Source organism: Dromaius novaehollandiae, chromosome 6 (genome assembly GCF_036370855.1).
Source record: "Dromaius novaehollandiae isolate bDroNov1 chromosome 6, bDroNov1.hap1, whole genome shotgun sequence".
In the NCBI taxonomy this organism is placed as follows: Eukaryota; Metazoa; Chordata; class Aves; order Casuariiformes; family Dromaiidae; genus Dromaius; species Dromaius novaehollandiae.
In genome coordinates this window covers 46,088,007-46,107,792 of record NC_088103.1, presented here as the reverse complement: position 1 = coordinate 46,107,792, position 19,786 = coordinate 46,088,007, and the positions used below count along the sequence as shown (strand labels likewise).

At 36.8% G+C, this 19,786-nt stretch overlaps 2 protein-coding genes across 4 annotated transcripts in view; one reads left to right on the top strand and one right to left on the bottom strand.

Annotated features, from left to right (window-relative positions):
* Nucleotides 1-22: 22 nt before the first annotated feature.
* On the bottom strand, nt 23-9,771 carry BCCIP (BRCA2 and CDKN1A interacting protein). The gene is made up of 7 exons (XM_026115871.2): nt 9,642-9,771; nt 7,730-7,804; nt 6,967-7,047; nt 6,373-6,468; nt 5,646-5,833; nt 4,083-4,260; nt 23-584 (listed from the first exon to the last, which is right to left on the bottom strand). The coding sequence occupies exons 1-7, from the start codon at nt 9,759-9,761 to the stop codon at nt 414-416; spliced, it is 909 nt and encodes a 302-aa protein (XP_025971656.1). The 5' UTR covers nt 9,762-9,771; the 3' UTR covers nt 23-413.
* UROS (uroporphyrinogen III synthase) overlaps nt 9,744-19,786 on the top strand; it is a 22,436-nt gene continuing 12,393 nt past the window's right edge. For 2 of the 3 annotated variants that reach the window (XM_064514368.1, XM_064514370.1), the window contains exons 1-4: nt 9,744-9,859; nt 15,979-16,048; nt 16,815-16,898; nt 18,641-18,737. In XM_064514368.1, the coding sequence (XP_064370438.1) occupies nt 15,986-16,048; nt 16,815-16,898; nt 18,641-18,737 (244 nt within the window). In that variant the 5' untranslated portion in view covers nt 9,744-9,859; nt 15,979-15,985. Of the gene's footprint in view, nt 9,860-15,958; nt 16,049-16,814; nt 16,899-18,640; nt 18,738-19,786 lie in introns of all 3 variants that reach the window. The other variant, XM_064514369.1, reaches the window with a different exon arrangement.

Sequence of the window (19,786 nt, the reverse complement as noted above, 5' to 3'; positions counted from 1 at the left end):
AATAAAAGCAGTATACACAATATACATCCCAATTTTAACTGATGTAATTATTTTGAACTTTCGGCATAAATGCATTTAATAAGAGAAAAAATTCACATAGTACTTTTCTTAACAAGAAGAGTTTTATGAATTCTTTGCTAACATGACAACACACGATGCATTTTGTTAAAAAACATTGAGCACTTCTTGAAGTTTCTTTGTAACATTGGATTCTTACTGAATGTTTAACGATATAATATTTTAAATATTAATTTGATTGGTATTGATAGTTGTACCACCTACTTTTCTTCTAAGTGTACAGATGAAACATCTGAACAGTACAAAACCGTGAAGTCAACAGTAGTCTTCTGAAACTAATGCGAAGTCATAGTTCTGCATGACTGCTTTATAAAAAACAGTGTTCACAGGAAAGTTTACAGTGAGAGATAGTCTTTGAGTTTATCCATAATTGCATTAATCCCATCAGCTGGGATTATCATAACAGTCCGCAAAGGTTTCATTGGTACATCGTGAAAGGACCATCTGCCGCCCAAACAGGTGTCACTCTCCTCTTGCACAGAATAGTTGAACTTCAGAAGAGCTTTCTAAGAAAATAAATGCATTAAGATTAATTTTTTAATTAGCATGATGAGAATATATCATCCTAACAAAGTAAAATGATGACCCTATCATGCACATGCATATTATGAAATAAAACATCTTTTCTTCCCTTTCAATAGGTCCAAAACAAGCTAAAACAGAATTCATTACCAAGTTTAACCTATTTACTTTTTACAGAATTTAAATAATCCATTCTAAAACAATCAACCATCATCAGAATTGCAAGAAATCAGAATTAAAAACAAAGAAGAAAAATCAATGCCCCCTCTACTTGCTTACCATACGTGGTTTTAGATGTTTTAAAACAGTATCTCATTCCCTATCACAGTAAGAAAGGCAGGCCCTTAGAAGCTATTGTGCCAACCAGCAGGAATCCTTCAGCGAAAATGGGAATGTTAGACTCTTACCCAAGAGTAAACAACTAGCTCTAAGTCTGCAAATTAGTAGATCAGCTTAAACCCAAATAAGAGGAGCAGCGAGAGTCTGCAGATAGAATAGGACCTGCAGTAAAGATGATAGTTCAGTGTGGGTGTTGTATGGAAGGCCTGTAGAGGACACAGTATGCTCTGCCACTGCCATGGCCTCTAAAACAGCTCAGAGTTCTAAAAATTAACTTATCTGTAAGAACATGTAGTAATTTCCTCTCTCAAATTGCCATTAGGAATTTTAAATATTAGCACTCCTGATAAAGCAAAGGGATGTGCACTAATGAGAATCTTGAGCAGAATTTCAAAAAGTCCTTAGGAAGCCTCTGAATGGCAGGAGCCATTGAAAGGCATATTTACAAAGGATGCTTCTTCAAGTAAGTTGGTTTCCATAATGTTTATTATTCATCTTTTCTGTGAAATGTACTACATACAGATAGAATAGTGTTTTTACTAGCTTTCCCAGCCAAAATGCCTAGGAAAGTTGGGTAGGAAAAACCTACCCAACTAATCTTTCTAGTTCTCACACCAGTTGATTTAAGAAGTGTGAACCGAACTCCTAAGTAGAAAAACTAATCTAACCTCTTCCCTTTGCAAGGAAAGTTAAGTTCCAATCTCCCTGTAGGTTTGCTACTAACAGTATCTCAAGGCTGTAAATTGAATTTTGGAAGAACCATCAAATTAATTGAGTGGCTTTGTTCAAGAACAAACAATTTGAAGAATGGAGGCTCTAAACCTTTAATCAATTCCAAGTCTGCTTATAATAGAGCTTTTCGTCCACTCACTCAGTAACATTTTAAGGAGTGAAGTAAAGCACAGTAAGCTGACATCTTTCTGTTTTATTTGGCTCTAAGTGTCTGCCTCACTGCATTTAACACCATTTTATAGCACTCTAATTAACATTATGCGTGATCGGGGAAGGATATACACTCCAACACTAATTTATTTAGCACATACACATTAAGTACAGAGACCCACTTAATCTAATATCCTCCAGAATGTTTAAAATGAGTTTGTTAAAAACACTAGAAAGACTGCTAAAAAGAAAAGCATATTCAGTTTGAATCTATCCACTTGAGTTGAAAATTATCAGAATTTGAATTAAAAAAAAAAATCACACAATTAGTCCTTAAAATGCCATTCAAAACAACAAAACAGAGGTAAATACAAAATAGGTCCTCTAGAATGTAATATCCATGGACACAGGGTCACCAAAAGCTTCTCTCCTCCAATTTTTCAGTAACACGTTTACACTGAGTTCAAACTCTGGTGCTAAAGCTGCTGTGACAGAAACAAGAAAATCCCAAACTTGTTATAAAGGCTAAATAAAGGCTAAAGTAGTATTCCCTATAGCTAAAAATGAAGGTGTCCACTTACATTTTTCTTATTCCTAAGAAATAAAATCATAGCCTTATCGTAGCCTCTAACAAAGAATGTCACAAATGATTACATAGAGGCACCCTTGCCATTAACCATATGATGCATGTGCAAATACTTTATCCTGTAGGCAATTCCAGAAATGAAAAATAATGGGCTCTTGACACAGCAATAATATTGTGGAATAATATTTTTAAAGCTTTGAAAAAAAATAAAAGAACACTGAAAAATTCTATGCATTTCAAACTACATTTTTAATTTAATTTCCTGCATCCTTCCCTCTCGATTTGGCTTGGGACCAACCAAACTGTGTATATAGGTTCCCTTAGGAAATTAGAAGCAATATTTTCATTTCAGTATTTCAGCACTTTTTATTGATATACTTGTTCTGAGTAGAATACAGAAAAAAAAAGTGAGGTGGTGATATCTACTTGTTTGGATCTTGAGAGAATTTAGTCTGAATAGTTTTAGAAAATAACAAGTATTCAAAAATGAAATGGATAAGAGTTTTCCACACAATACCAACAACAGCACAGATGTAGAGCTTTGCATCTGTTAAGTTTCTTGGGAAGAATTCTCAGAGCAATACACTCAATTGCATTACCAAATTTTGAATGAAGCCTCAACATCTGTTTTTCTGACAGCAATCCAGCTACGCAGGGGAAGGAAAAGAGATCTGTTCATTTAAGTATCAGCATGCATTGCAGATTCTGACTGAGACTCCAGAAACAAAGATTCATCTGCAATTTTTTGAATCCTTATTCTTCTAAGCGCTTAAGGCAGTGGCACATGATTAAGTTACAGCACCCTTACAAGCTACTATTGTTTGAGCCTCTATTTTTTAATCCCACTTGTGATGTAGATCATTTAAACTTGAACGTTACTGAAAAATATTTAAGCTAATATGTAATATCTGCAATTCACATACCTACAATCCGTCTTGTCTATTCAGCTGACATGGCAATTTAACAAGTCTTTCACATCTTATTATTCAGATTAAAAGATGACTATTGCTCTATTTCCAAAACTAAATAGGAATTTTAAACCTTTATAAGGAAACAATCAGAAGGGCTTGGACATGCTGCTGAATACCCAGCCTCTTTATCATCTTTTCATCGTAAAAATGTAGGAAGTTTCATTTACAGAATTTCAATAAGACTGACAGCTTTTACATTCAATTCAATCTCTTTAGCATTGCTATATAAATAAGCGAAAGAGATGGAAGTCTGTTAATTCTTTGAGGCCAGGACACACTGAAAATTACACCTGATCTTTCCTCGGAAGTCTCTGCCCACTTCCAGTACCTTAAGGAGTTTCCCATTATTCTCATAGCACTGGGAAACCAGTCGGGTAGTAATGCTGCCATAGGCAACAGTACTCTTATAGTCATTCTAATTGTGACCTTATACAAAACAGCGTACTGGTAAATTAATGCCAAAACAGAGGGTTAATTTAATAATTTCTGCTTACTGAGAGCACCTTTCAGTGTTTCTCTAAAGACAAGAAGTGTTGTCTTCAATAAGCAAAAGTAGTTTGCTTACTTCTCTCTCAATACTATTGGGATTTAAATTAAAAGATATGTAACCACCTTCTAAGAGCTTCTCTTGAAGTTAAGAAGAAACATCTTTTTTGATGATGAAAAAGCAAATGTTTTTGAATCCTCAGTATCAAGTGTGTTACCTCATAAAAGAATTCTTCTTCTGCATTTGCAAACATTAATTCCTCCTTTTGCTGATTTTTCCCTTCTCTTCTCTTAGAATTGCTCTTTGCAGCTTCTGTAAAGGTCTTGCTGATGAGAAGGTAGTAGTGGCACTTTCCACAAGGTTTGTTTGTTTTCTGTGCATCAGTCAACTCTTTCCTAAAGACAAATAAATGGTAACGTATACAATTTAAACCTTCCTCAAGTGTAAAAGTAAACCTCATAATGTATAGTATCACATAAAGAATATATATAAAGTATATATAAAGGATATTTGTCCTGCACCCTACTCTCTTACTAGTACCTCAAAAAAAAATTTTGCGTATGCATTCCTAGTACTTAACCATGATACTTATACTTTAAACCAACATTAAAAATATGGATGCCTTCTTCTTCCCCATTGCATTTCTTTTACTACTGCTCCTTCCAAAATTTTGTTTACAGCAAACAGTCTGTAAAAGGATGTTGAGTGCAGCTCTCCTGGAAAAACATCACATGATCACTTTCATGAGGAGCTATCACTGAAAAGCCAGAAGATACTCTTATTCATCCTCGGGTTAAACGTATTATCACTGTGACACTCCAAAACCTTTAAGGCAACAAGGCTGAGACCTGATTTTGAGTTGTGACATATGCTGTATTAATGCTAAATCTCAAAGCCTGGACTTGAAGCATCTTATTTCTTTTTTCAAAAAAATAAACAAACAAAAAACCCAACAACAACCCAGAACAAAAACACAAACAAAAAACAAAACAAAAATCTTACTGACCAACCATCTATATGTTTTCTTTGATATCACAGTAGTAATTCCTTAAAGATCTATGCTATTGTCTAAATAAGCAGGTAAGTGAGGTGACAGCATTCAATGATATCTGACTTCTAATCCCACCTCATACAAGAAAAAAAAGATTCTTCCTTTGACTACTAGAGTTCCCTATGCAATACAATGTCCTGGTTCTCAACGTCGCAGTGAAACCATAGAGCACTGCATCCCAGCAGATTAATTTACTGTCGCTCAGTCTAGGACGTAAATCCATTAATACAGAATTCCAGATCAAGCAGCAGTTAGCCTGCTTCACTCATTTATCTGAAACTCAACTAAAAATACCACAAACGGTTTCCATAGGCCAGAGCCCACCCACCTTAGAAGCCTGCCCCTCTAGCCAAATCTTTCATTCCAGAACCAGGCATTAACATACAAGCAGAAATATTCAAGTTGCACATTATCAGCATGCTATAAAAGGTTATCATTTTAAGTCTTCCTACATCAATATGAAAATAAACTACAATAAATAGTTACTCCTTTAGTAACACAGTAGAAAATTTTAAGTGTTTTCTTCTGTCTTAAAGTATAAAGAGTTTGAAACACCTAACAACTTCAAAAATATTTTAAAATTGACCAATAAGTATCAGAGACCTTACATGAGATGAAAATAATTTTTTCATGTCTTCAATCTATATTATTGCTCTCTTCACGCACTTTTATATAAATAAAGTTTCTGAAGAAAACATTACTGTTCAACATCACATCAGAAAGACTTACTGAAGCTGCTGGTGCATGGGCAAAGCAATCTGTGGTGGTACATTAATGAATCTCTCACTTAGTAGGAGACCCACAGGCTTAGTATTGTCATTTAGGATCTTATCCAGTTGTTCAACTACACGCTGTTCACAGTTCTTCTCACACCGACTTAAAATCAGCTCTTTGATTTGTTCAGCGCATTGTGTACCCTGGAATCAAAGGGTATATTTTCTTTACATTATAGAACAATTATTTCCACAAGAAAACCTTCAAAAGTGAACTTCAAGGGAATATTCAACAAGCCTACAGGCAATTTCCTTAAGCGGTCTCTAAAGCACTGTACAATTTCTCTGAAATTATTATTTACCAGCCCTGAAGCTGAGGGCAAACAAAGGTTCTTAACTGACAGGAATGCAGCTAAGAACAAGTCCAGTACGCTTAACAGCAAAATTCAAGAGCTGTGAAGGATGAAAGTGAAGAAACACAAGATGCTAGAATTATCAGTTACTCTGGCACTACTTGTTAGACCTACTTTTAACTCTTTATTCCGCTGTTAGCTTTATGTTTGACCTTCAGTACACAGGACTAGATCCAAAAGAAAGCATGAGTGATGTGGAACTTCTAAGACCACAGCCCTCTGTGGTGGAATTCAGATTCCTGGTACTGATGTTAAGACTGATTATACAAGGCAGAAGAGCAGAACGCAGTCTCACTTATTACTGTTGAGAAGTTAACGAGGAATACCAACCTTCCTTTCAGTTAAGTTTAAGAGGCTTATAAAACCGAAGACTTCATCTTCGTCATCATCATCATCACCACCACTGTCATCTTGGACTTCGGCTTGCTATTTAATAAGAAAAAAAGCAACAACTCACATTGACATTCTACTTCCCCTCCTTCCAGCAAAAAATGTTTCTCTCTCCAGAAGATGACAACATCTAGGTAATCTGTACAAACACACAAACTATGAATTCTGGTTAAGGTTATGAAAGTGCTACATTACTGAATGTTTCAGCATATTTAGAGCCACTTTTACAGAGAGCCATGTCATTATCTTCTACATCAGGATCTACTGTGAGACACTAAAATCTGATAGCTCACATTCAGAAGGGATCTTGGTAAAAGGGATGGCCGTATCTTAAGCAAAATCAATTTTCTTCAGCTTCTAATGTAGGGAAGTAAACCTGAGAAGTCTTAAAAACCATAAAGAAATTGAGTTTTGATAGAAAGGGAAAGGAAAAGCTCAAGAAAACCCCAGCAATGATCTACTTCTGCTGTAAGTCTGTTATTTCAACATAAAAAGTATTGTACTTAGTTTTCAAAAAAGACTTGATTTTCCTACCTTGATAGTACTTCCAATATGATTCTGTTGTATTAACATATCAGTTAATTCAGCAGTGTTAACAGGAGCTTTTAGAAACAACTGGAAAATAAAAAAAAAAGTATTACAGAATAGTATAAGTCTAAACCTTCTTTATATTGTGGACCACTTACAAGAAATAAAATTCAGTAATTTCTCTAAATTGTTATTCAATGTTCTGTACCATTTTTAATTTCAATGTAGTACTTGTATTTATTCAACATCCTTCAATGTAATACTCTGAATAGCAGAAATAGGCAGTTGAAGTGCTTGCTACCTGACCCTCCACAAGCTGACGTTCTGCATCTCTCTTATCCTTTTAAGTCTGGAATGATCTGAATGCTTGCTGAGAATAAATTCACAAGAACAAAAACAGACAACAGAAGACTGAATGAACATGCTGTCTGTTTTTCAGAGTTGTAATTTATAAAAAAAACCTCTAAGAAGCAGAGTAACATTGAACTAGATTTTCTAGGCAAAAACTAACACAATGGAGATGGCAAATGATAACATACTGTGCAAGAACAACCCTACAGTTGAGGGTTAGAGTTTCCAAAACCATGATTTAGGAGGCACATTTATTCAAATGCTCATGGTGGCTGTAATTAGGTATGTCTTCACAAGCTGAAGCACTGTAAAACTATGAATCAGTAATACAGATAGTGTGAACTGATGACTTTGCGTAACTCTCTAAATGGTATTTATTAACAGAAATATCAACCAAGTTCACAAAAAGTTGAAGTACCTGTTGAAGTAGTTTCTTTATCCCATTGTAATCATTGTCTGATATTGAATGTGCTTCAAATTCAATATTCACTTCCTACGTACGAGCAAAATACATCAAAATGAAATTAAATTATATGAAACATAACAATGTTCAACATCAGAAACATATCTTATTTCCATCTTTCAGTAACACCAGCAATTGTTAGTTATTATTTCTCCTGTAATCTTTAGAGAACTTCTGTCAAATAAACTTTTTAAAACGAACTTGCAAGTGATTTGTTATGAACAAACCATTAATCTTTTGTTCCTGCAATCCACAATCACACAATTGTGTTTACTATTGCCACACAGACGCTTTCTGTACAGGTGCTTGACCTATGTAGACTGGAGTGTAACGCCTTGGCTGAAGATAAAGCTTGCTGCAGACTAATTTATTACAGCCAAAAACGTACTTCTGCTGCTTTCTCCTCAAATGCTACTGGTATCACTGAACCCACCCTGGAAGCCTGTTTACTAGCACACAATGAGACCCAGCGTGAATTGTAACTCCTTCCAGAACTAACGCTGTGCATCTGCCAAATGTTTTTGCTGGTACTCTATACTAGCAGTACTGGCTACCAAGGTCGCCTGCCTATTTTCCCCCCAAACCACTGTTTGAGATCGTCCCAGCCCAATTTACTTTGCCATTAATTGTGGGTTTGGGCCAGAAAGCTCCACAAAGAGGTTAAAAGAAAAAGTGACTTTCTCAAGGGGAGCACATTATTTACTTGAGAAGCTCTCTATATAGGAAAAAAGATTGCATCTTTGGTGTATACAGCATTTCTACCTGACCCGCACAAACTTTTTGACTATTCTAAAACTCAAGGATCTCATTGAATGATTAAAGCCAGTAAATTCTGAACCAAAGGCAGCTAACAGTGGTGCTGAGCACTGATACCTTCTCCCCCCCCCCGCCATGGTGAGCTGCATAGTGACGCACATTTTCCTATCTGTCCAGCTGCATAAGTTGGTGTTTGATTTCCTTGAGGTTTGGGCGTTTTTCCTCTTTGATCTTTCTTTTTCGTATTCATAAACAAAATTAAAGGGACTTTTCTGTGTTGAAAGCGATACTTTTAAGCGATTGCCTCTAGCCCCACACAAGAATTCACGTGGGCAGCTTACAGACAAGGGCTGAGCCTGTAAAACTGATCAAAACTTTCAGGGATTCCAACATGAAAAAAGAGGCAAATAATAATAAAGAAGTCTCTTGGCAAGAATTAACTGAACATATATCATATTACAAGTTACCAACATACATTAATACGTTACATATGCTTTAATACAGGAACCAAAAACTACGGTCTGAAGGTAGGCCCAGGAGCTCTCCTGCTCATGCCTCCTTTAGGAAGTGAATAAAAACCTGTTGCCACTAACTTCAAGCTGGCACTATCACTTCTTCGTGATTTTGGGCTTTTTTCTTTTTAACTATAGAGTTTTACAAGCTATTTTAATTCTAGTGAATCGGGCACAGACAATGTTGCTGTATCTTTAGTACTGTAACTACATTACACACCCTTCCTTAACTTTAGTTTTATTAAACTCATACTGTGCTGCACCAAAATGAAAAAATAAAAAAAAGAGATTATCCTTAAAATCTTAAAATTTCAAGATTTTGCCTGAGAAAGTCCGAACACCCGGGTGCTCTTGGAAAAGGCAAAGCGCAAACGCAGCCCATCAAAAAGCCGAAGCACTAGGAGGCAAGCAACGGCACGCAGCAACGCGCTAGGAGGGAGGCCAGCGGCAAGCGGCCCCGTGCTGCTCCCGGCTCCGCGCAGGGGAAATGGAGGCGCCGCCCGGGCAGAGCAGGGCCGCCGAGAAGGCCCAGGCTGGGCCGGCGCCTCCCGCGCGGGCGCCGAGGCCGCGAGCGAGCGCGCGCCTCCCTCCCCCGTCACCTCCTCGATCCTCTCGTCCTCCCCCGAGTCCGAGTCGCCCGACTCCGAGCCCGAGCTCGACTCCGAGTCCCGCTCCTCAGCGGGCGGCTGGGGCGGCCGCCGCTTGGCCCGCGTAGCCATGCTGCAGCGCCGCGCAGGCGCCCCGGCGCCGGAAGGCCGCGGCGGCAGCGGCACCACACGGGCGCGGCGCCCGCGCGCGGCGGCGGCCCTGCGCGCAGGTGAGCGGCGGTAGGGGCAGCCCGGCTGCTGCCGGCGGAGCGGGGGCCGCGGGAGGCGCTGGAGCCGGGCGGGGGGTGCGGGGAAGGGGGCTGGTGCCTCTTCCCGGGGACCCACGGCTGGCGGTACGTGCCAGAGCGCGGCGGGCCCGCGCTGACCGTTGGCGTGTGGGGAGGGGCGGCGCCGCCACCGCCGCCATTACCTTCCCCTGCGGGGGCTGCGCGTCCCTCCCTCCGCCTTTCGGTAGGAAAAGACAAAAAAAAAAAAAAAAAAAAAGGAATCCCTCTTCATGCTGTAGGCGCGACCTGTCTTAAGAGAAATACAGTTTCCTGAGAGAGTCATCTGGGCCCTGCCATGGGTCAAAATACGCTTTAAAGGACATACCGAAGTCTCTGCGTGCTTTCCGAAGCATGTCGTAGCTCTCCTGGCTGTGCTGAAGCATCTTTTATTAATAAAATAAAATCCCACATCAAACAAATATCATCACCCTTCTTCCAGTTTGTCCACCTCAGTTCTTGGTGTAATTGTGTTGAACCTCTCAGTTACTCTGCTGAAAATTAAGCGAAATGGCAGCACAGGAGCCCCAAAAGCCTGTTCTGAGCATCCAAGGCATTAGCCAAAAGAAATTGCTGAAAGCAGAATTTAAAAAATCGAGTGGCTGTTTGCTCTAAAAAAAGTTCATTCCCTAGGCTAATTATAGAAAATGCTGTGCAAAAGATCAATAAGTTAGATTGCAGTAAGAACAAGGTAAGCATGTTTTTTTAGAAAAATATTTTTCTGGAAAATCTGCTGAAAAATCATAAGCACTAAAAGTATGAGGAGTGACCACTAATGTTCGAGCCTTACTGGTGCAGGCAACTTTCCATTTAAATCTCTGTGTCCAGCTAGTAAAGTAGGTGCTTCTGATGTCATTCCAAGAAGAGAATTGGGCATTCACTATTGCCAACCAGGAGAAATGCCAGGTGTAGGGTCTTTGATGTAATTTGGGCTTTATAAATACAATCCAGAGAGTTTAATACTTGGAATTTTTATGTCCTTTTAAAGTATTAAACATGTCCATATTTGTTTGTTTATTTTGAGAGCCAGGTCTCCCTTAGGAGCGCTTAGGTCATTGCCCAAATATGAGTACTGATACATAGGGAAAGCTCTCAGTGTAGAGAAAAATGGGTTGACAAAGTCTTTTACTGCTGTAGTAAAATTGCTTCCATGAGGATGTAATCTGTGTCTGTATAAGTTTTCCATTTTTTAGTTGCAGCTATATCAGTCAAGAATCACACTTCTTACTAACATTACTTCTGATAAAGATCCATGAAGTAGACTTTCCGTGAGTCCTTTGCTTCTCCGCTGGATGGCAATATCAGGGCCTCAGTTAGGAGCTGTTTTTTTGTGACACAGACACTTGAGTAGCAGGAATTATTTTCAAAGCATTGTTTGTTGTTTGATAACATATGTATTATGTGACATTCGAATTTGGTAGATTTTTTAACCATACATTATAACAGCATATAGATGGGCTTTTTCTCCTTCTCTGGTTATTAAACCCATCTAATCATAGTAAAAGAATATTGATAAGAAATCCTTAGCATCAAAAACCCTAGTCCAAGGGTTTTTAATTTTTTTTTTAACATATCTCAGCCACAGTGTCTAATAATTCATCTCCTTTTATGTTTATGATAGACAATTCCTTTTACACTTGGCAATCAAACGTTGTTGTGTGACCCATATACAATTGTTTATAATCAAAATAATATTAGAAAAGGTTAATATATTTTACAGCTGTCAATATGACTTAGGAGCAAGAAACGAAATGACCCATTTAATTCTTTTTATAAGCTGTCCTGCATACAGATAGTTCACAATTAGTTCAGGGACAGCTTTTCAGATGAAGGTTAACTGACCTGCAGAGATATACTTTCTGTACAATGATATATAAAAATTTTGCTAAGCTGCTTTTAATATGAGATTATTACTCACTTGTAATATCAGGGACCTAGAGATCATGTTATAATCAGCTTTATATTTTAATTGAAGACATAAGGATGTTAAATTTTATGGTTTAATGCTGTGAATGTGAAGCATTTCTGTATGCACAATACTGCTCTGAACGTATAATGTGACCCAAATTTACCCATCTCCTAAATTAAGTCATACAGACTTGGAAAAATAGCCCCAAGCTAAGTTTATCCTTCAGTCACAATGTGATGCCTCAGAAACTCCAGTCACTTGCAGTTTTTTGATCAGAGCTAACTGGATGTTTCCATAACTTCAGAGTGACTAATATAAGTATTTTTTCACGTATTTTCTCATCTGTGTGTGTGTTCAAGGTAGAAAATCTGCCGTCCTCTTTTTAGCTGTTTGCAAGCAAAATGGGTTTTAAAAGGTATTTTCTTAATGTTTGAAGAGCAATGTTTGTAGCATTGTTATTTTGGAACACAGGTAGACAAGAGGCTTGTTCAGTGAGCCAGAAGTGAGAGGCCAAATTATCCTATGGATAAAAGCTTGGCAGTGAGAAGCTTCTTATTAAGGTTATTCATGCACATTGCCATTTCCATGTGTAGATTGAGCAGTGCTGCTGGACTCAGCAGAGTCCATCGATTGTTCTAGACAAACTTTTTTTATGGTTGTTTAGAAGTTTGTGCATACCTCCCTCGAGAAAGTATACAGGGATCTTAGTACTGTAAGTACTTACATGAGAGTACATCAGATATTACTGAAGACGCAGCATGTGTAATTTTATATGCTTTCTCTTAATGCTCTTTGATTCAACAACAATATCTGTCAGGGTTCTTGACTCTTTAAGTCTATTTAGCAGGGATCCAGCTATTTGGAAGATGTATTTTAGCCATTTGCAGGGCATTCCTTACTAAAGTCTCAGAGACACAAGTAAACCATTAAAAATACTATATTTCTATTAACGTGCCCGGTGCAGTGGGATGCCCACATCATTGCAGAAGTTCATAAAAACGTCTGTGTATATTTTTCCCTGCAAAAATTCCAGTTCATAACGCCCCATATTGAGTTTAACTTCTTCACCCTAGGAATGTATATTGGCATATTTCTGTTTTGAGAGTGTTGTGTTTGTGTGTGTGTGTCCCTATTTGGGATCTTGTCTGCCTGCTGTCCTGCCCGTCTGCTCAGATGGATTTCTGCCTGGGCTCACAGCGATGGGTCAGCGGTGGTGGGCGCCGCTGCTGAGCAAGAGCATTTGGATGGGGAGCAGCCATAGTGTTGTGAGGTCTGGCGCGCGTCTGACAACCAGGCATTTGGAAAGGAGAATATTCCACCAGCTTCCGTTAGGTCACGCTTGTCACCAAATCTGCTACGTAAACCTGTCTGAACTTTGTAGAGAAAAAGGACACCATGGTCTGAGAGGTTTGCAGTTGCTGAGAAGGAAACTAATTTTTGGAACAGCAGTAATACCGAAAGCTCTCGAAGGATACCTGCAGGACAAAATAAATGTTATTCATGAATGTACAAGCTTACAGATTCCCTAGGTCAAATTCTGTTTTCTGTTGGACACTTGCAGTGCCTTTTTGAAGTCAGTAAACTAGATTCTTTCTGGCAGAATTGAAAATAAGCCAGTGGCTTCTGAGAGTGCCAGGGGTGTGCAGACTTGCTCTTTCTACAAGTAAGACAGATGGCTAAGTCCAAAATACAGCTTGTATGATTTCCTTCTAAAATGGACATCTGGATAATTGCATCTTGCAGTAGTTCATGATATTTTATGACTGTCTGTAATTATTTTTTGGTTTCAGCATATATTTTGCATGCAAGATCTAAACAAAAGAATTTATTTGGTAATTATAAGTCACCTTGTTAAGCATGGATGTTTACCCATTTCTTCTTCTTCTTATTCATTACTTGACACAGTCATAAGGCATAAGATGGGAAGTTAATTCAGTTCTAACTACCTAAAGAAATTAATTAGGATTCCCATTTCCCCAAGTGTACTTGAATTAAGTCTGTTATGTCATTTGGAGGGTTTATTACAATACTTTGGGAAATTGCTCTTGCTAAGGAGAATTATTATCTTGTATTATACAGTTTGGAAGGATTTGGGTTTTTTTCTGACATTTACATTTTGTTGACTTCATAATGTTACTAACCATTATAGTTCCATCTACAAACCTGCCATTTATCTATTGTCATGTATGTTCTATCTGCTGCATAGACTATATACTTAGCAATATATGTTTTGGAAACAGGAAGGGGTGGTAGGTTATGAAAAAGTGTGTGCCAAACTATTTTTACAAGAATATCGTGTTTTTACAGAAAGACTGTTACAATGTTAAAGTGACTGAGAAATCATAACAGCATTTCTTCTCTTGTCAGGAAAAAGATGTATTTTGTAAGTTACAGGAATATGTGCTGTCTGTTTCTGTTAGTCACAAAAATGTTTGTAGGTATATTTTTCCTCTATGAAAACCTGAAATATCAAAGTAAGTCATATAATGCAGTTCTTAACACAGTCTTATGTTTGGAGCGATAACCACTGTATGATCATGACATTCAGTCATGTTTCTGATGTTCAATCTCTCTCTTGTAGAGAAATCACTTAGGCCTACTTTCTTGAAGTTACTGGCAACTGGATACTCATACGTAAAAATATTTGGAAGTGTAACTCTTGAAAGCAATAGGATCTGCTTTGGTGGATTCTATAATGTGAAATCAGTTCTTTTTTATAATAAGATATAATAAGAATATGGCCTTAGACAAAGTCTTTGTTTCTACTTTTACATGTACTTTTAGTCAGTCCCACTGACTTCATAGGCCTTGATTTTTCAGAACTGCAAAACCCTAGCAGTTCCTATTTGTATCAATTTTGAGTACTGGAAGTCCTGTGGAATTCAGCACTTCAGTGTCTAATGATAAGAGCTCAAAAATTAAACACCTCAACTATGAAACCACATTTTAAAACCTAGATTAAAAAAATGAAGTTGAAAATTTACAGCATGAAAATGGTGTTACAGTTAGGTATTGAGGTCCTGGAGGTGGATTGCTTGGGGTGCCCTTTTCATCACCTGCATTTCACAGTGTTGGCTATAGAAGAATGCCAGACGCAGAGCTCCTGTTGCTCGTGCCAGAGCCTATTTTGTCCAGTACTGTGTAAGGCTGCCTTTTCTATCTAAAGAAAAAAAACATACTTATCTGAACTTTCTTCTGTCTTTGATGAAGTTTTGAGGATTGCAGTGCATTTCATCCAGATGAACCAAATTTAAGATGTTCTGTACATTTGAATATTCATAATTATTTATTTTTATATGAATTTGTTGGAATGTAATGTATAAGGGAAACAACAGTTAAAGTAAATATGCAGTTAAAGAACAGATTTATGTTTGTTTATGTTATTCTATTTGTTTACTTTAATACTTGTTATATTTGCTTATGTGTTGTAAAATGTCTTCAAATTCAGTACCAGAGCCAACTTTTAAGGAACTGAGTACTTTCTTACATTTTTCTGATTATCTTCTGTTTTAATGGCAGAATGCATTTTTTCAGTCTTGCCTGTCTACTATAAATATGTCAAGGTATATGAGTATTATGTATGTTATATTAAATGCATAAATGTCTACATACATATGTCTGTATTTAAAAAATAATAATTTTGGAACACTGCCTTGCACATGCTTCCCCCCATTAAAAGGGTGAGACCAAAAAGCATCAAATTTTATCACTTGATACATAAACCCTTGCATACTGTTCTGATGAGCACAGGGTAGAAACTAGCACAGAATAGAATAGAATAGAACAGAACAGAACAGAAAAGTTATAAATAGTGGCTTATTATGTTGCCGTGTGTGAGAGCATTGCAGAGGTTGCTGCTTCTTTTACAAAACATTTTCCTTTAAAATGCATTCTCCTGCATGACTTTCATTGTATGTTGTTTCTAAGTGGTATCATCTAAAACCAGCATGTTATTTGTTGGTCTTATCAGGGTGGATATTCATTCCCAGAGAATGTACGTTAACTGCTTACTCATTGTATAGAGAGCAGTGCATCTGTTAGTAACCCAGTTGCTTTTGAAGCTGAGCTACTAAAGTCACTGTTCAGTAGAAAGTCCTCTAGATCTAATTTAGATAAATTCATTTATTGTATTTCAGAGTTCTTTTGCAATTCTTAGGTAAACAATGAAGGTTCTGTTATTGAAGGATCCCAAAGACAAAGATTCAGGACCAGATCCGTATATTAAAGTGAGTAAGCTTTAAAAAAAAAAAAAAGGTAAACATTTGTGTCATTTCACTATTAAATAAGTGTCACGCAGTTCTGGAAGACATGATTTTAACTGTTTCAAGTGAAAAACTTTTATAATCTAAAGTGGGAGTGCATGTCTGAAATTATGATAGCTTCTAAGAAAAAGTTATGCAAGAAATTGGCTGTTACTGAAGAAATGATTTTAGTTATGGGGCATTCTTACTGTCTTCAGAGTTAAAGCTCTCAGCAAAGTACTGATATTGAAACAGAAGTTCATTTTAATTAATATTGGTTGTGCTCATGTAGATAAAATTATGATTACAAAAATTGTTAGTAGTCCTATTAGGAATTTAATGCAAAAAATAGGTTACATTGCTGAGGTGTTTTCTGCTATTGATTTTATTCATGTTGGTATTTCTTACTTGTAAAAGTGGTTATATTGGCTTTAAAGAATTAAAAAGATGTACAAGAATATTTGCAGGACTAGGAAGGAGATCATTTGTCACTTAGGGTTGTGTGCTGATTTGTACTGTAACTATTCAGTAGCTACACAGAAGACCTCAGTTCCACTGCAGTTGGTTCAGTATTATGCAGTAATACTAAATTAACTAATAAAAACAAATTAGTGTCACTAGTAAAGTAAGATGCCTTTGGATTTTAGTTTGGAAAAAAATATATATTTTTGCAGACCTAGTCCATTATTTTAAAAAGAAAAAAAAGTATTGTTTGATATGTATTCAGCAAATATATAAACTTTTTCTATAGGAATTAGGATTATATGGATTAGAAGCAACTTTGATTCCAGTTTTATCATTTGAGTTCATATCACTTCAAAGCTTATTTGAAAAGGTAAGATTAAAATTTTTTCAGTTGTCACATTTTTAACTGCAATTAGGCCATGATTGCCAAGATGCAGTGTCTTATTTTGATTTAATAATGCTGCTGCCCTTTATACTACTTCTTTCTGTGTTTATTTACAAATCATTTATGAGATCAGTTGCCAAGCATCTGGTCCTCTTATATCCATAAACCTAAAACAGATACAAATCTTTTAATTAAACAACTTAGTAATGTGGAGTCCTTACTGGGATTTTGTTTGGCTTTTTTGCTTTGTTTTTAAAGCCCCTCTAGCTCAGTCAAATTACTCCAGAAGTTTGAAGAAAGAAATCAACCAGATACTATTGGATGTGTCTAAATGTGAAGCTAAGGTTTCAAAGTGACAGTCCTCAACTAAGAATGAATAAAAGCATGGTTGGAAAAGAAATAAAAACCTAGGCATGCATTCATAAAGTGCATTTTGAATGTAGTTCTTTCATAGAGAGAGAATCTCTTAAAATGCAGGTTATATCATTTGGAAGCATTATGCCATTTTGTATTTCTTAACCTGGTGCTGACTTTAGACTTCCGTATTATCAGACTTTACATCTAAAATGTACAAATCTACTGTAGAATGGGTAGTTTCAGCCCAGCAGCAGGCTTGAAAAAGATGAAAAATCATATTGAACAGGCATCCTGTTCCTATACACATTATGTTACTGTGACTTAATGGATTCATGCAGGTTCAAGGAAGAGATTTTAGTCACTTAAGGAAGGTATTAAGCTGAAGTGTTTTGTTCCCAAATGTTCATTTCTGTGCACAGTGTGTTTTCCGAGTGTTTCTAGGAATTACTGTGGAACGGGTAGATTGATTAACGAACCCTCCTACCTGCCCAGGCTCATGTGCACTTGCTCTGTAAGCTTGGCAATACAGAATCAGACCTACAAAAATTATGTGGTCCATACTTGTTAAGGAGTTAAGTTGACCAGATATAATTCACAGTTAGGTTTATAAAACATAGTTAATCACAGATATTTTAGCATTTTTTTCACAACAAGAGAAAGTGAGAAGACTGTAGTGACAACCATGGAAGTTAGCAGACGTTCATTCTTATATTGCACAAAAATTTTGTATGGTATCCTAGTTACTTGGAATAAAATTGCGTAATTGCTGTTCTCTTTCTACTGTTTCTTAAATCTGTTTATTTCATTTTAAAATGTTGAAAAGGTTTTCTGAGGGGGTCCCCTTTATTGAGAATCTCCAGTAGCACTTACTTTTTTGAATGTTTGGATGTTACACAATCTGCATTTAGAAGTGGTCAAAGAACTTTTTTATTTTTCTTGTCTCCTTCTTTAAGAGCCTGTTAGTAATCTTAACTGTTCTTTTTGTGGGCAGCAGACAAGGGGCTGTCTGGGTAGGACCCTCTGAGTTACTGCTTGGAATAATAGTTGATTTCCCTTGTATGATTGGAAGTACCTCATATATTTTTCCCCCGCCCTTCAGCTCATTTCAGTGTCATCAATCCTTACCCATTCCACAGATTTTCAGAATTAATGTCATGTGTGCAAATTGTGTTCTGAAATCAATATTTGTTACGCATTTCTCTTATAAATACTCTGGCTACTGATAGTAATCAATTTAAATATTTGCCTGTTTCAGTTTTAGATACTTATTGAAGGAGTTTTGTTCTTAACAAGATTTTAAGGAATTGATCCAATTTATTTTCTGTACTTTTGTACTCAATTTTCTTCTTATATTTATTGTTGATGAGTAGCTATCTCATCCAGAATATTATGGAGGCCTAGTTTTTACCAGCCCAAGAGCATTAGAAGCCGTCAAAATATGTTTGAAAGAGAACAGTAAAAACGAAGGTAAGTGCATATTTATATTCCTGGGTCTTTCTATTTCAGAATTTCAGTACGTTTGGTTTTTTATCTCTCCCATCAGTAGATATTTGGAGAGATATCCCTTTTTACAAAAAGTTTTATCTCATCGTTCTTTTGCCTTCTTAAAGGCCCAAAGTTTCCTCATGCTAAGTGGAGCTTTTAAGGGGTTGAGGATTGGTTTGTCCCCACTGATACTGTTAGAAGTAACAGGAAGATGGTTTTCATGCAGATCATTAGTGTGGGCTTTTCTGCTCATGAATCAATTGTGGTTATCCATGCTGATGCTAAAAAGAGTTGTAAAAAGAAACTCAGGAATCTGTTTCTGTTCTTACTAACTACTTTTAATGCCTAGTTTTGCTTACTAAATATTTTTGTCCCTTAAAGGCGGGGATCATATTGTAGAAACTGACTAGTGCTATTTTTGTGCTTATATCATTATTATGAAGTACTCTATGTCTGGAGTATGGAATTTCTCAAGCAAATTAAATCTTGGCTAAAAGACAGTGAAGAAAATGTAGCAGATTAGTTGTGAAGAAGAATCCTGTAGGATGCTAAATAGAAATTGGCATACCAATGATCTATCAAATATTTTTAAGTTATTCTAAATTCTTTTGCTCAGTGATGACTTCTGGCATTGAGTTCATAAGCTTATTTATATACCTTTAAATTCCTTTCTTTCATTATTTTATCTGTTCCATATGCGGGCTGCAGTCATACTAATGATTGTACAGCGAGTAACACTGTATGCTTGCTGTTACACTCTTGAGTAAGCAGTAAATACACTGTGACTATTAGCTTGTTTTAGCATTTAGCATTAGCATCTTTTATGGTTTTTGGGTCAGACAATGTGTTTTTATACAGAGTTGATCCCTAATCCTGACTAGGGCTTTTGGGAGCTGTTGAAATGCGTAGTTTAGTCAATAATGTGAATCTCCTCTTCCTGTTTGGATTCCCTTTAAAGCTAATCAGTCCTTACCTTTTCCACTTTTCCTTGTATTTTTCCTTTTTTTCCAATCATTTTTACTGTTGTTGTA

Excerpts from the sequence above, each read along its gene's own strand:
- BCCIP (XM_026115871.2), bottom strand. The coding sequence starts at position 9,761 with ATGGCTACGCGGGCCAAGCGGCGGCCGCCCCAGCCGCCCGCTGAGGAG. Across the intron at positions 7,048-7,729 it reads TAAAGAAACTACTTCAACAG|TTGTTTCTAAAAGCTCCTGT; the intron begins GTACTTCAACTT and ends TTTATTTTCCAG. Across the intron at positions 6,469-6,966 it reads ATATTGGAAGTACTATCAAG|CAAGCCGAAGTCCAAGATGA; the intron begins GTAGGAAAATCA and ends CTTATTAAATAG.